Below are 17,615 nucleotides of genomic sequence, written 5' to 3' on the forward strand. Positions count from 1 at the left end.
ACACAGCTCTCACTGAGATCTGCGGAGTGTAACTTCAGCTCCCCGTCCCCTGCTTTCTGGAAGCTCAGACAAGCTGTTTAAATTCTGCACTTTGAACAGGTGTAGAGAAGACTGCCACTAAACAGGTACAACTTATGTTGTTTCATGTCTGTGCATCACCTGAGCTCAGGCATTTCACTGGGTATATGTAATTGTTTACAACCACTTGAAGTTATTTCTAAAATTCTGAAAGCAAAAGGCCAGATCTGGAAGTGTGTATTCATTTAAATGGCTCAATGAACATGGACGCTTACAGAAAATATGATGTTCACTTTGTAAAGCTTGAGGTTTATTCAAACTGCCTACGCCAGTGCCAACATTTTTCTGCATACAATGCCCGTTTTATCATGATTTTTTTTTAAGCTGCCAAATGGTTTGGCTGCGAAGCATGTGACTCTTTGCCACTGCCTCTCTGTCCAACAACTGCCCCTTTTTTCTTGTCACTGTCCTGCTCTATGGCAGTCTCCACCTCCTGTTGGCAACTTACAAACTTGCCCACACTGGCAATGCTCACCCTCAGATCTCTTCTTTTTTATGTATTTAATAATCTGTTGAGTCCTAATCTCAGCTTTACCTATGGGTCAGCTCACTGGGCACCATGTCTGATCAGCTTAGGGGGTTTTCCATAGAAATTTCTTGGCAATTTTTAGGGTAGGTTGCCAGATCTTTCCTTAACCCTCTTCAAATGCTTAGCTTAGGACTGACATGCAGAATGTGATAACACATGTGCATAGCCAATGTGTACACATACAAGAGCCAGTTTAGACAGGAGCCCATTAACCTACCAGCATATCTTTGGAGCGTGGAAGAAAACCAGACTACCAAGAGGAAACCAACACAACCACAGGGAGAACATGCAAACTCTACGTAGATAGTGTCCTATCTGAGATTTGAACCAAGGTTCCTGGTGCCACAAGGCATAATTGCTAACCTCTAAGCCACTGTGCCATCCTCTTCATTTTTTTGGTAAGCCGACATAAATTCTTACAGCTAGCATATAGCAGATTTATACCATGGCTTGAAGCACCACAACCTCATTTGAATGGAGACATCCAGTTGGCGGGGTTACAGACTGTGAATGGAAAATTGATTTCATGAATGCTGAAGGAATACATGACACAGCAAGGACTCAATTTACCTTATTCTGAGTTCTGTACAAACTGTGCTGCATAAGCACACACAGCCCCACAAAAGGTCAGTTGGAGCGTACTTCCTTAAAGTGGAACTAAACCAACGAATTTAACATTTTTCCAAGACAGTTACATTCAAGGCATGTCTTGAATGATAACTTTCACAGTTGCTTGTGCTCTCAACCGAACTGCTAAACCATCAAATAGCTGGTATCATAGCTGATCGCATGTGCAGCATCATGGTAACAGCAGATCAAACATAGGCTAAGATGTCAGCTTCCGTGGTTGTAAAGGATCTGAGAGTTTTTTGCCACTCGAAGCTTGTTCCATGTAAGTTCTTCTCTCTCTTCATTATGCATCACCAGCTACATTCAGACTTTCACAAGAGGTTTAAATTTGATTGGTTACTATGGGAAATATCTCAGTGCTGTTATTGTTTTACATATACTGTAAATGTGAAAGGCAGCAAGGAGGGTGTTCCAGCATCACTAACAGGCGTGTTCAAGGATCAAGGATCATCAGACTAAAGACCAAAGTAAATGAGGGTTACTGATGCATGACAAAGGGTATTTCAGAGGAAGCCTGCCACCACTACCACTAGGCCATATCCGCCCATACAACTTCTAATCACCCAGAACACACAGTTCACACAAGAGTGGCCATACCAGTCCTTTATTACAAAATTCCCAGTCCAATAAATAGCAAGAAAGATGGGTCAAAGGTTTTTAAAGGCATCAGAACGTTGTTTATAAGGACACCACTCTTACTTGGTAGGCCCCTAACCACACTACACTGCTTTGGGCTCGATAACAGAAACCTATCGTAGACTACCCATCTGTACATTGATCCTGGATCTCAACAATCGGACCACGCTAAAGTGAGACGCCCTATATGTAAACGGGTCACCTCACACTTTTTACACAAATTAACACCAAAGACCTTCAGAGAGCTTCTGAAAGGGTGGGAAGCTTTTCGGTTGCTGGTCAGTCTATGAAAGCCATTGCCCTGCTCCTCCTCTCCAAATGGTTCTGAAGACAGCTCCCTATAAGACTCCATACAACAATCAGATAATAGAACTTTCTACTGTTTTCTTATTCCCTTAACCCTATATAGTTCTACCCCCACAGTAGCGGCTTTGTAATTTGGGTTTTCTGTTCTGCGCCTCGACTTCAAAAACAACCGCAGCCCCTTTGGCACACCTAATTGAGTGAAAATTACTGCACGCATTTATAGTAACATAAGTGTGGTTACTTTTAACTTGACTGTGAATTAGTATCAGGAAATAGACACAAGACCATATAGTGATAAATGAACTCCATGTATTGGTATGAGTTAGAGTAAATGGTGGTTTGTGCATAAATGAGCATACAGAAGGTAGGTACAGACACAGTCCGATAAACAGTACAGGAGGTCCCCGAGTTACAAACCCCCGACTTGCGAACGACTCCTACTTACGAACGGGAGGCGGTGAGACGTTCTGCGCATGCGCGACCACTTTTCGACGGCGGGCACATCGGAAAACAGAGGAAAACGACGTCTGCACATGCGCGCCTACTTGACAGAACATCGGAAAACGACGTCTCCACCGTTCTGCGCATGTGCTTCCTACTTATGAACAAATCCGACTTAGGAACAAACTGGCAGTCACTAACCCATTCGTAACTCTCGGACTGCCTGTATAATCACTGTGCCAAAGTACCTTATAGAATAGAGTTCTGCACCACTAGACTGGGATTAACTCAAGAATCAGCAAAGTCAGCAATAAACAGTGCATAAGCAATAGGTGAAGGTCTTTGTGCTGCAGCTTTGAAGGGACAGTCTTTAGTCCTAACTCTTTAGCCAGCTAGCGTTGGGGACCAGTTGCACTGTTGCTGCACATGAGTACAGTCACACCTGCCGACAGCAAATAAGTCTACTAGATGGCTGCATGGTCAGTTCCTAAAGGACTCAGTCTCTTTCTCTAGCAGCATGTAGTAAATGCCCACTGCAGCAGCTCACCAGCCCCAGCAATATTGTAGCTCACCATCCAGTCACACGTAGCGATTAGTCCACTCTCTGCTTTGCACCCATGTGAATCTAGCTCAGTGTTTCTCAACTCCAGTCCTCAAGGCGCCCCAACAGGTCATGTTTTCAGGATTTCCCTCTGATGAAACGGCTGTGGTAATTACTAAGGCAGTGAAAGTGATCAAATCACCTGTGCAAGATAACGGGAAGCCTGAAAACATGACCTGTTGAGGCGCCTTGAGGACTGGAGTTGAGAAACACTGATCTAGCTGTCGGCACCTCCCAAACTCAGCACTCAGGCTGTCGATATACAGCAGTGATGGTGCACACTGGACAGCGATGTGCACTCTCCAGTCCCCCTCACGGCAAGAGGAAGCTGTGTCCTGTGCAGAACATGCAGGTTGTTTCCCATCATTCTGGCAATCTCCAACTGGGAAATGCAGCTCAAAAGCTCCTGATTACAGTCGAGTCTCTCTCCTCTGGACTAAAGTTCCCACAGTGCAGTGCTGCCTGACTCAGTCTAGAGAACTCTTCCTGCTCAGCAGTTCTCTCCTGTTGCTGTTATAGCTGTGAACAAATTCAGCACCGCAGGGCAGCAGCTACAGAGAGCAGCTATAGCCAGTGTTTCTCTCACTCCCCATTCTTAACTAAGCACCTACAACCTACACTTACAACTTCCTGGCACCCCTTTAACCATCACCTACACCTTTGTCCTTCGTCTTATTTGCCCCCGGCTCTTCTGTACAGAGATGCCTAGATGAACAAGCCAGTTTTCCAGTATGCTCCCAGTATACATCTCAAGATTAAAGTTTCAGATCTGGCTGAAGTGTTACCTTTAATTATCCCAGCGCTCTTTTTTTTTTTTAGAGTCTGCTACAGCATTTCTCATATATACTAAATGTCAAACGATAATAGGAATTGCTTTTCGCGGAGCAGATGAAAGCGTTAATACCGAACACAAGAAAATATATTAAAAGAATAAAAAAAAAAAAACCTTGACTGCTGAAATGCTGAGCCCAGGGGCAGAACACACATTTTGTTTGTTTTAGAGGCGTAATGGAGTGAAAATAAGTTGAATGACTGATTTGGTAATACGTAAATGGTAGCCTGACAGAGGGATTTACACGCTGGTGCTTTGGGAAACAGGTTCTCCGTGCGCTCTGCATATAGAGTCACAGCTCTCGGCGATACACCATGCGGCTTGAACCTTCTATGCTAGAGGTTGTCTATAGATGTAAGACTCACAGCCCATTCCTTGGTCATATAGAGCTTTCTGCAAAACTTCTGTATTTATACATTAAATTCTGTATTATTTTTTCAATTTATCTTATGATGGAAAAATCTAACATTGAGTTGATGAATAATCCTAGTTTCAAAAAATTCAAATCAGATGGTCACCTTCCCACAAAGTAGGCTTAGCAGGAGATGCCTATCATAGACAGGTAGGGTCTACAAGACAGATGTTGCCTGTGTCGGCCCTTCAATCACAGGCTGATACTACATTGGGCTGTATTTAAAAACTGAAAAGTTGCTGCTCCATTGAAACTTCATATACATTTGTTCTTTGCAAACAGAGAAAAAAGTAATATTCTCAAGCTGTGAATGCCTGACTCCTCAAAAGACCGGATTTTGGCCACTAGATGGTGCTGACTATGCTGATGCGTGGTGCGATGCGGTGGGGTGCATCCCACTATTCACTTTTTTTTTTTTAAATACAAACTTTATTGAAATGACACAGTGACAAGGATCGCCCCACGTACATATATCGCAGCAGGGCGGCCCTTAAGCGCAAAATCACGTACCTGTACGTGATTGCTTCCATCGGCTCTGGGGCCCGCACGCACCACCACTGTGATTGGAGCCAATCAGCTAGCCCGGTGGCCACTAGGGTTGCCACATCATCCCTTTAATCCAGGACACATATGAATTCCACAGGTTCCGAGGCTGATTTAATGCAGATAAGGCACCAAGTGAGTTTAATTACCACTTTAATCAGCCACAGAACCTGTATAATTTATGTGTGTCCTGGATTAAAGGGATGAAGTGGCAACCCTAGTGGCCATGATGGCCGCTGGCCACCCACGATCATTCGCTGGAGAGACAGAGCGGCGCTCTGCATATGCGAACAAGGCAGACCGTCGTTCTGTCAGCGAGGGAGAGAGAGATCTGTGATTCCTGCTAATCAGGAAGACATATGTCTCTCTTCATCGAGTCAGTCCATCCCCCACACAGTATTGCCCCGTACACACGGTCGGATTTTCCAACGGAAAATGTGTGATAGGACCTTGTTGTTGGAAATTCCTACCGTGTGTAGGCTCCATCACACATTTTCCATCGGATTTTCCGACACACAAAGTTTGAGAGCAGGCTATAAAATTTTCCGACAACAAAATCCGTTGTCGGAAATTCCGATCGTGTGTACACAAATCCGACGCACAAAGTGCCACGCATGCTCAGAATAAATAAGGAGATGAAAGCTATTGGCTACTGACCCGTTTAGAGTCCCGACATACATGTTTTACGTCACCGCGTTCAGAACGATCAGATTTTCTGACAACTTTGTGTGACCGTGTGTATGCAAGACAAGTTTGAGCCAACATCCGTCAGAAAAAATCCTAGGATTTTGTTGTCGGAATGTCCGATCAATGTCCGACCGTGTGTTCGGGGCATAAGAAAGCACACCCAGGGAACACAGTTAACCCTTTGATCGCCCCTGATGTTAACCCCTTCCCTGCCAGGGTCATTTATACAGCGAGAGTGCATTTTTTTTTAGCACAGATCACTGTATTGGTGTCGCTGGTCCCCCAAAAGTGTCACTTAGTGTCAGATTTGTCTGCCGCAATGTTGCAGTCCCGGTAAAAATCGCGGATCGCCACCATTACTAGTAAAAACAATTAAAAAAAAAAAAAGTCCATAAATCTATCCCATAGTTTGTAGACGCGATAATTTTTGCGCAAACCAATCAATATACGCTTATTGGGATTTTTTTTTAACCAAAAATATGTAGCAGAATACAGATTGGCCTAAACTGATGAAGAAATTAGATTTTTAAAATTTTTTTAATGGGTATGTTTTATAGCAAAAAGTAAAAAATATTGTTTTTTTTCCCCAAAATTGACGGTCTTTTTTTGCTTATAGCGCAAAAAATTAAAAACCGCAGAGGTGATCAAATACCACCAAAAGAAAGCTCTATTTGTGGGAAAAAAAAGGACATCAATTTTATTTGGTTACAGTGTCGCACGTCCGCGCAATTGTAAGTTAAAGTAATGCAGTGTCGTATCGCAAAAAATGGCCTGGTCAGGAAGGGGGTAAAACCTTCCAGAGCTGAAGTGGTTAAAGTGTTACTAAACCCACAACAGCAAAAATCAGTCTGTATATGCAGTAAAACATGCTTGTTATACTTACTGTGGAACCTAAGGGGTTAATCCTTGGCATTGTGTAAAAATGCTGTTTGATTATTGTCTTCTCTGATCCTCCCCCTCTTCCACTGACTCCAATATAAATCCTGATATTTACAGAGGTTTGGGGACAAGCTGCACATGCTCAGTTTGGTTTGTATTGCTAGAGAGCTTTTTTTTTTACTTGGGAGGGTGCATGTAATCAGCACAGGGCCAATCAGCACTGTCCAGACAGAGGGTCAGGGGTCTTGCAATCTCATAGGATAATCGTGGTAGAATGAAAACTCCTCCTACAAGCTTTAAACAGACACTGAAAGAAGTCACAAGACTGCTATATACTGCTGATGAGAAAATGTATTTAGCAGTTTTATATTTACTAGATTAATTGCATTTCCATGTTCTGTGTACTGTGGGAGACCAGATATAGTGAATGCAGGCTCCTGGGTTTAGTAACACTTTAAGTTCTATTGTCTGCCACGCAGTGTGAGACGGCGGATTGCCTCGCATTGCGCTGGGCTGAAAAAAAGTACAACCTGCTATACTTTTTTTTCAGTGCACATCACCATAATGTGGTGGCTTGAACGGGCCAGGTAGGTATCGCACCCGGTGTGAATTTTCTCCTACAATACCAAAAATATATATTTTATATATATATATTTTATATATAATATATTTTACGCTAGATCCACTAATGACTTCCTTTGCTGGCTGCCCAAAATATAAATATATCTTTTAGATGGAATTAAGAAACTTTAGTATTTTCCCCCAAAATATGATAAGAAACAGTCAGCTGAACATACTGCAGTTAAGTGGCAGTGTGGAGGGGCCCTTTATTGCATAAATAAAAGACTAAAAAATGTATAGTCTTCATCTGCTCTGTAAATGATTGACAAGTTAATGGAATTTTATTTTCACCTCCAACGCAATTTGGCTTTCTCCCATGCTTGGCTCACTCGTTGCTGTTGTTATCACTGTCAGTATTTTTTGCTGTTTACATAAAGGTGATCAAACTTTTAAAAAAATCCTTTATGATGTTGATAAGCCCAATACAAGCCTAATATCCACTTTAAAGGTACAGTGGAACCTTGGATTACGAGCATAATCCGTTCCAGGAGAATGCTTGTAATCCAAAGCACTCGCATATAAAAAGCGAGTTTCCCCATAGAAGTCAATGGAAAGGAAGATAATTCGTTCCACATTGACTTCTATTACATGCAATACCGCATGTGGCCAGAGGTGGGGGGTAACTGGAGAGCCTCGGAAATACTCGAGGACAGCTCGGCTGAACTCGGAAAGCCTCGGAAAGGCTCGGAAACACTCAGGAACTGAGTATTTTCTAGTGTTTCCGAGTCATTCCGAGTATTTCCGAACGGCTCCGAACCATTCTTATTGTCCCCGGTGCCCACCTCTGGCCAATTGCGGTACTGCACCGCCATTAGCTTGAATTCTGCTCGTTTTGCAAGACAACACTCGCAAACCGAGTCAGAATTAAAAAAAAAAAGTTGCTTGTCTTTCAAAATGCTCATTAACCGCGTTACTCATAAACCAAGGTTCCACTGTATAATCTAGTGAAGGCCGAAAAGCAAACCTTCAGATATACACAGGTAGAGTAGTCTGCCTATTGGACTGTTCCATTAATCCATCCAGACATTGATGTAGTACACCAGTCCATATCAGCCCATTGTGTCTGTAATCTAATGATCCTGGAACACGCCTGCTGGGGATGCTGGAACACCCTCTACACTGCCTCTCACACAGATAAAGCCTTTTGTAGATCAAAAAACATTTCTCATAGCTACAAATCACATTCAAACCTGTCTTAGAAGCTTAAAAGGGATTGGTACTGTAGCAGAGGGAAAAGTTACACAAAACAGAATTCAGTACGTACAATCCTACTGCCCTCCTACTCAGTGCCAGGAAAAGACCATCCAGTGCCCAAGGCGAAGACGCTAAACTGTGCCTCCCCCCTTCCTCCTGATGTGGGCACCCATACCCGATCATCTTCTGCAGTTGGGATCTATGATACTCATGTAGTGCTCACTCCTCCAGGAGCCCGTTGTTTAAGTCCCTAAGGTCATTTCCAGTGGTTGCACCCACAGCCAGGCACACAGTCATATATGTTTTTCTGATGCTTTCATGCAGAATCTGAACTTGGATAGGTGTAGGGTAACTGGGATACTCCAGTAACTTTGGCAGCAACTTGAAGACACCAATCTTCCTCCTATTATTCTGAGCAGAGTCCTTGCACTTGCGAATAGTAGACTGAGCTATACTAGGACAACAGGCACAATGTCCCCTTTGACTCTAGCACCCACACAATAGCAGCATCACACAGTCTCAGGGATCTCATACTCCAGTCTACCCTCACTAATGTCCTTGGATATATGGATGCCTCTTTCAAGTATCTTCCAGACACCACCCCAGTGATACCAGACCAGATGCCCAGATGAAAGTCCCTCAGTCTGCTCCAGCAACATTTAGCAAAAAAAGGCCCCCCTCAGTTAACCTAGCTGTGACCTCGATGAACAGCAGACCCATGGCAAGCCTGCCTGGGAGGGCAGCAGTTCTTCAGGCTGAAATTTCCTCTTCCTAGGACAAGAACCCCTCTGTACCAAGTCTCAGATTATTTATGCTCCCTCACAGACACCATCTGGGCATCTCTTCCCAGGGATTGGCCAGGTTTGCATAAATATTCAGCTGCTGATTTGATTCTCCCAGCCCACAATCTTCCTGAATCTTTCCAGACAGACAGGGGGAAGCAGTCAACCCTGCAGCCAGTGAAACACAGAACAGACCTAAACAATCATATGCAGCTCAACTGATTACACTAAGCCAGTAAATTTACCTAACCTAGCACCTATCTAGGAGGGTGCTTCACCGGCATTACGGTGCTGCTTTTGCCTGTCTGACAGTTGCAAGGTGCATGGAGACATAAGTGCTCCTCTGCTTGGGCTCCTCCTGTCAGGTAAGGCTGCCCCCAAGCAGGACAGTAATGTATGGAAAGGGTGGGGATCTTGGTTAAATGTACTGTACAGGCTGCTTTCTTCTAGTATCCCCATGACACATAAAAACACTGTGTTCAAGGCAGCTGCCCCTCCTGCTCCCCCTAGTCCCAGCCCTGCTGCTACTGACCCTCTATGGCAGTGGTCGCCAACCTTTCAGACCTCACGGACCACTAAACCCACAATTTTGAATCCTGCGGACCACTAACTTGAATTTTACATGGCTTATACACACAATGGTCTAACCCCCCCCCCCCCCCCTCCCCGTCCACTCTCTGCATCACACTGCTGCCTTACACAGACTCTTTGGATCTCACCTTCTTATCAAGCCATGTGCTTGAGTTCCTTGCTCCCTTCCACAGTCTGCCATTGGAAATCCCCTCCTTCTACACCTCCCGCTCTCTGCAGTACTCCCGGCACCTCCCTCTGAGTTCACAGGAGTCTGAACTACAGAGGAGGCATCAGGTATCAATGCGCGCTGACAGTATTAACAACACTGGAAACAACATTGCTCGTTATACATCTGTCACAATTGTTGGTTTGTGGCAGAACCTCTGGGGACCACTAAAATGTTCTCACGGACCATCAGTGGTCGGCGGCCACTGCTCTATGGAACTGTGTCTGCTTATTCTGCAGCATAGAAACCATATTAAAGGTAAATTAATTGAATGCTCTGACTTTGCCACTATTGCTTTGTTTACTGGCATAAGTAGCTGAATGTTTTCGCTTGCTAATTAAAGTAGAACCCCATCCAAAATTTTATATAACCACAACAGCCAAGCAACTATCATTTTCCGAAGGAGAGGTCACCAGTTGCACACGTTTTCCTATCCTACGATATCTCAGCCCTTGTGATGGTCTATGATTTTCGTTGATTTTGTTTTGCATCTTTTGACATGCAAGCAAACTCGCTTTTAAATGTTTTTTTTACCTAAATCTTGTCTTGTTGTTGTTGTAGACTCCGAAGAGGCGCAGATAAGAAAATGGCAAATTGATTTTCTTGAGCGCAGCTGAGTCACTATAGATTCTCAATACAAGGATTTATCTTGGTGATTGCTAATTACATTTCTTCTCTAATATCTCAGTTTCCACCCAATGAACACGGAGGGACCGAGGCGTCCTTGCGACGTGGTTGCCTTGTGCCGTCTCCGCTATCTGCTCTCGATATCATTTGTCTGCATTGCATGAAACAAGCCCCTTGCGCATTCTATTACGGCGCACAAACGCAATTATTGGCAAACCGCGGTGTTTTACATGATAAGTGCTTTATAATTGCCAACGTGCCTCTATAATCATCAATCTGAATCTATTTCCAATTAAAGAGTATTTTTACAGAACGTCAATGGCTCTTTTAGTAGCGTAGAAAGAAAAGTTGGAAGTAGGGTTGCCACCTTTTCTTCAAGTCAAACCCGAACACTTTAGCAGCACACAGAATTTTTTTTTAATAGTACAAACTATACATATATTTTGCTATTAAATAGCATTCTAATCATATGACGTTAATAACAAGAGTCCCCCTTTACATCAGAGTCCACAGAGTTCCCCTTTTTACATCTGAACTTGCAGAGCTCCCTTTCACTGTAAGGGGGGGACTCCGCAGATTCTGATGTAAGAGAGAACTCTGGGGACTCTGACATAAGGGATGCTCTGGGAACCCTGATTTAAGGGGGAACACTGAGCACTCTGATGTACGGAGAGGACTCTGCTGTAAGTGCAAACACTGGCCTCTGGTATAAAGGGGAACTCTGATGTAAGGGGTGTTATGGATGGTGAGCCCACTCACCCCGTGGCAGTCAGCACCTCTCATCCAGATGTATCTGAGGCTGCTGGAGTTCCAATTTCTGGCCCCCACTATCCTTTTCTGAGGCACAGTGCTGGGGATTGGAGTGTGGGCAGGGGTAGGGGTGGGAGAAAGAGGGGCAGATTGACCTCTCTCTCCTCTACCGTTGGTGTGGGGGGGGGGAATTGTTCGTTTTGTTAGTGCTGGCTTTGGGCAGTGTGAAGGAGAATGTAACAGACACTCTCAGCTTAGCCAACTGCAGCCAGAAAACCTGCTGGGAAGCCATAGTCCAATCTGAATAATGTGTCCGGGTTTCAGGCAGTCTGAAACCCGGACTGTCCATGATTCCAAACCTGAACTGTCTGGGTGAATCCCGAACAGGTGGCAACCCTAGTTGGAAGGTCGACTTGATTAATACTAAACTAAACTAAATAACACACGCACCTTTAGAACACTGTGGTCCCCTGGTGCTCAACTTGCTGCCTGAGGGCCCTTTAGTACTTATTGTATGGCCCATGGGCCCCAGCAGCCAGTAGTGACAATACTGATTTGTAGAAGTAATGTTAGTAAACTCTAATATATATATATATACCATTGGTGGCCTATTTTTTGGGGTTGGTTGGTCGGTCGGGTCACAGGCCCCCCCCCCCCAATCGGTCGGTCACCAGCCCCGCACTCACCCCATCTAGGTCCCGGGCAGCGCTTCCTCCGGGCGGCGGCTTCACTCTGCGTCTCCTCCTCCTGGGCTTCACAGCATCTTCCCCTGTGTCTCCTCCCTCCTCCTGGCCAATAGGATCGCTTCTCCTCTCGGCCAATCGCGTGACAGGTCTCTGGTCCCGCTTCCTGATTGGCCAAATGGAGAATCAGGCAGACAATAGCGAATATTAATTTGCTATTGTCACACTGCCCCCCGAGCCCACCCTTTTTTCAAGCCAATTAGAGCCCCAGGCTCCAATCGTGTGCTTAAAAAAAATAAAAACGATTGGAATCCATGTGTCCGATGCCCTGCATGTAGATTAGGGGCCGGGCACATGGGTTAGGGTGCATGGATTAGGGGGGCGGCGCCCCTGCACCCCGTATGGATTTGCCGCCACTGATATATACACTATATTACCAAAAGTATTGGGACACCTGCCTTTACACACACATGTACTTTAATGACATCCCAGTCTTAGTCTGTAGGGTTCAATATTAAGTTGGCCCATCCTTTGCAGCTATAACAGCTTCAACTCTTCTGGGAAGGCTGTCCACAAGGTTTAGGAGTGTGTCTATGGGAATGTTTGACCATTCTTCCAGAAGTGCATTTGTGAGATCAGGCACTGATGTGGACAAGAAGGCCTGGCTCGCAGTCTCCACTCTAATTCATCTCAAAGGTGTTCTGTCAGGTTAAGGTCAGGACTCTGTGCAGGCCAATCAATTTCCTCCACCCCAAACTCGCTAATGGACCTTGCTTTGTGCACTGGTGTGCAGTCATGTTGGAACAGGAAGGGGCCATCTCCAAACAAAGTTGGGAGCATGAAATTGTCCAAAATGTCTGATGCGTTACGAGTTCCCTTCACTGGAACTAAGGGGCCAAGCCCAACCCCTGAAAAAGAACCCCACACCATAATCCCCCCTCCACCAAATGATTTGGAGGGGTGGCCCAATACTTTTGGCAATATAGTGTGGATGAGCGAGTTTGCAGTGGAGGAAGTTGACTGGCCTGCACAGAGTCCTGTCCTCAACTCAATAGAATGCCTTTGGGATGAATTCGAGCGGAGACTGCGAGCCAGGCCTTCTCTTCCAACATCAGTGCCTGACCTCACAAATGCGCTTCAGGAAGAATGGTCAAACATTCCCATAGACACTCTCCTAAACCTTGTGGACAGCCTTCCCAGAAGAGTTGAAGCTGTTATAGCTGCAAAGGGTGGGCCAACTCAATATTGAACTCTACAGACTAATGCCCTGTACACACGGTCGGATTTTCCGACGGAAAATGTGTGATAGGACCTTGTTGTCGGAAATTCCGACTGTGTGTAGGCTCCATCACACATTTTCCATCGGATTTTCCGACACACAAAGTTTGAGAGCAGGATATAAAATTTTCCGACAACAAAATCCGTTGTCGGAAATTCCGATCGTGTGTACACAAATCCGACGGACAAAGTGCCACGCATGCTCAGAATAAATAAAGAGATGAAAGCTATTGGCCACTGCCCCTGTTTATAGTCCCGACGTACGTGTTTTACGTCACCGCGTTCAGAACGATCGGATTTTCCGACAACTTTGTGTGACCGTGTGTATGCAAGACAAGTTTGAGCCAACATCCGTCGGAAAAAATCCTAGGATTTTGTTGTCGGAATGTCCGAACAAAGTCCGACCGTGTGTACGGGGCATAAGACTGGAATGCCATGAAAGTCCATGTGCGTGTAAAGGCAGGTGTCCCAATACTTTTGACAATATAGTGTGTATAGAGAGACAGAGAGAGAGTTTCCCAGGGACCAGGGGGGTGGGGGATATTCACAGAGTCTGTCCTCTGTCCCCCCCTTTACAGCACAGTCACAGTCCCCACTTTACATCAGTGAACTCAGTTCCCTTTCATATCACAGCGCCCCCTTTACAGTACAGTCCACTTTGCATTAATGTAACGGGGACTGCTCTGTAAGGGGGGCACTGTAATGTAAAGGGGGGGCTGTGATGTAAAAGGGAAGGCATTGTAAAGGGGGCATTATGATGTAAAGGGGGCACTGTGATGTAATGGAGGGCTGTGATGTAAAGGGGACTGCATTGTAAAGAGGGCACTATAATGTAAAGGGGGCACTGTGATGTAAAGGGGACTCCACTGTAAAGGGGGGGCACTGTAATGTAAAGGGGGGGCTGTGATGTAAAGGGGAAGGCATTGTAAAGGGGGCATTATGATGTAAAGGGGGCACTGTGATGTAAAGGGGGGCTGTGATGTAAAGGGGACTGCATTGTAAAGAGGGCACTATAATGTAAAGGGGGCACCGTGATGTAAAGGGGACTCCACTGTAAAGGGGGGCACTGTAATGGACACGCAGCCATGGCCGCGCAGCAGGAGGTGAGCGACAACCGCGGTCACCGCTCATCTCCTGCTGTGTGACCTGGTCACCAACAACCACGGCCCGGGTGTTGGGGGGCCCCTGCTGTAAATAGATTCCTCAACATATTACAGTGCCCTGCCTCAGTACTCCTCCTAAGAGCCATCACCATTGATGCAAACAGTAGGCTGGCTCTTGGGAGGGGTTATGCAAATATCTAAATCTCTTTAGATATACAGGCGGATGTCCGTCTGGAGGAGTGGGCATTCTTAGGCAGGCTATATTTGCATGCAGACCACCCTAGGAAACACTCGCATGTGATGCTGAGCCTCCATGATTGAAGAACTAAAATCCAATGAATTGAAAGGGAGTGTGATGGGGACAGTCAGAATGGGTGGAAAAAGGGCTAAATCATGCTGGATGTCTTCCAACCAGGAAATGTGGCGGGCTCTATCTGACTTGCTGCAGCTTCTAATGCACACTGTGAGAGACTCACAGTGTGCAGTGATATCAGAGTAAGCAATTTCAGTACAGAAGAGGAGCTATGCAACTGTGCCAGACTGAAGGGAAGGCTGGAGTTTAGCTTTAAAATATTTAGAAGTTTTGATATCAAACAACTATTTCATTACTTTAAATTTTTAAATCTATACACACCTATATGACAAGGACATTGTATTTGTCATTTTGTAGGTTTAACCTCTTTGTGTTTTATTTTCAGGTCCGCTGAGGTTCCTGTCCCAGACGGAATCCGTCACGTCTTTCCTGGGTGATACGGCTTTACTGAAGTGTGAAATAGTTGGCGAGCCCATGCCCTCTATCCATTGGCAGAAGAATCAAGAAGATCTGGTACTGATTCCTGGTGACACGCGTGTGCTGGTCCTGCCTTTGGGGACACTGCAGATCAGTCGACTTCAAACGGGAGATGCTGGACTCTACAGATGCTTGGCCAAAAACCCCGGCAGCTCCAGGACGGGAAATGAGGCTGAAATCCGCCTTTTATCTGGTGAGCGTACTTTCAGATTTTTGCATGCTTAATTTTCGATAAGGACGTTTAATGCTCTTATGCTTTCCCTTCATGTGCCGCGGACGTGGCACAGACAACTTTGATTGAACATTAGAAGACTTAAGTGTGAAAGTGGCTTGGGAATTTTTACCTTCCTTTTTGATTGCACGTCCTTAATCTGTTCCCACCAGTGTTTCATTGAAGTCACCACCTATAACCTAACCTTCTAGTGCTGCCATGGTGAAAATGTTTGTAGCGATTTCCCCCATCAGAGCCACTTAGATTAACTGTTTTTTTCCACGGCAGTTGTGAGGCAGCCAGACACTCATTGGGAATAGTCTAGGTTTGTCTTTTTCTGTATTTTCTGCTGATAGGAACTATGGAAGGGATTTGGGGTGGTGTAGAGTATTCCAAAACTTCAGGACACGAATCTACGGAGGACAATTCTCTAAACAGCAACAGCACAGTTTCTTTTCACTCCCAGCTGGGCACCGTGAGATATTTTGTAAATCAGATGCAGCAAGACGGGAAGGGTCTTTAGATTCATGGCTGAGAACCATGAAGTAGTTCGCAGAACAGATAGGCTAGACTGGAACAGTCTATAGGTTAACAGCTGGGGACCATGACATAGCTTGTAGAACAGATAGGTTAGACTGGAACAGAAATTTGGGTTCATAGCTGGGAACCATGAAGTCGTTTGCAGAACAGATAGGGTAGACTGAAACAGTGTATAGAGTTCACAGCTGGGGACCATGAAGTAGCTTGCAGAACAGATATGGCTAGACTGGAACAGTGTAAAGGTTTACAGCTGGGGACCATGAAGTAGCTTGTAGATTAGATAGGTTAGACTGGAATGCCGCGTACACACGATTGGAAATGCCTCCAGCAAAACTCTGATGAGAGCTTTTTGTCAGAAAATGCGACCGTGTGTATGCTCCATCAGTCTTTTGCTGGTGGAATTCCAGCCAGCAAAAGATTGGGGGCATGTTCTCTATTTTTTCGTTCGGGAAAATTTCCTATCCGAAAATTCGTTCGTCTGTATGCAATTCAGACGTGCAAAAAATCACACATGCTCGGAAACAATTTGACGAATGCTCCAAAGCATTGAACTTTATTTTCTCTGCTCCTCGTAGTGTTGTACATCACCGCGTTCTTGACGGTCGAAAGTTCAGAGAACTTTTGTGTGACGGTGTGTATGCAAGGCAAGCTTGAGCGGAATTCCGTCAGAAAAACCATCCAAGTTTTTTCTGACGGAAATTCCGATCGTGTGTACGTGGCAGAACAGTATTTAGGTTCATAGCTGGGGACCATGAAGTAGCTTGCAGAACAGATTAGGCCATACTGGAACAGTCTAAAGGTTTACAGCTGGTGACCATGAAGTAGCTTGTAGAACAGATAGGCTAGACTGAAACTGTGTATAGGGTTTGCAGCTGGAAACCATGAGGAAGCTTGCAGAACAGATAGGCTAGCCTGGGACAGCCTACAGGTTCACAGTAGGGTACCATGAAGTAACTTTCAGAACTTATATGAGGCTTTACTCATACCAAATTTCAGGGACAAGGTCAGTCCATAGGTGCAGCCCCTTTTTAGTAGCTCAGCATCCAGTCCCAAAGCAGGCAGCCCCTTTCTTTTTTTCAGCTCATTTATCCATAAGGAGGGAGAATGACAATCTCCTCAGGGATCCAAACTATTTAACAGCTTTCCCAGCCACCAACTTGGCACACCTCCCCAGGGATTGGCTGGGCTCTGCTCAATATTAAGGATGGCCATGTAAATGCTCCCTCCCTAAACACCAGAAACTTCTTTTAGAGGCAGGGGGAAGCAATCAAGCTCTGAGTAGACTACGTGATCCCAGTACTGTGACCGAACTGTCATGGAGAGCTCTGGGCCTCTACAGGACAGGCTCTTGATCATGTCACTCACTACTGTTACAGCCAATCACAGAAGTCACAAGCTCTGTGTGATCCCAGCTCAGTGACTGAACTGTCATAGACAGCTCTGGGTATCTACAGGACAGGCTCTTGATCATGTGACCACTGTTACTGTCAATCACAGAAATCATGAGCACTGTGACCAAACTATCATAGACAGCCCTGGGTATCTAGTTATGATCGGGAGCTGGCAGGATGGGCTCTCAATCATCTGACCACTGTTACAGCCAATCAGCGCTGCTGTTAGAAATCATGGGGTTCCATAGAGCCTACCTGATCCACTCTCCATT

General features: G+C 45.3%; 1 protein-coding gene across 2 annotated transcripts in view; it reads left to right on the forward strand.

The window, feature by feature from the left end:
* The window catches only part of DCC (DCC netrin 1 receptor), a 980,705-nt gene that overhangs the window by 452,435 nt on the left and 510,655 nt on the right, over nt 1-17,615 (forward strand). For both annotated transcript variants that reach the window (XM_073619854.1, XM_073619846.1), the window contains exon 3: nt 15,110-15,394. In XM_073619854.1, coding sequence (XP_073475955.1) covers nt 15,110-15,394 — 285 coding nt within the window. The remainder of the gene's footprint in view (nt 1-15,109; nt 15,395-17,615) is intronic.

This window comes from Aquarana catesbeiana, linkage group LG01 (assembly GCF_042186555.1).
Source record: "Aquarana catesbeiana isolate 2022-GZ linkage group LG01, ASM4218655v1, whole genome shotgun sequence".
Classification (NCBI taxonomy): domain Eukaryota; kingdom Metazoa; phylum Chordata; class Amphibia; order Anura; family Ranidae; genus Aquarana; species Aquarana catesbeiana.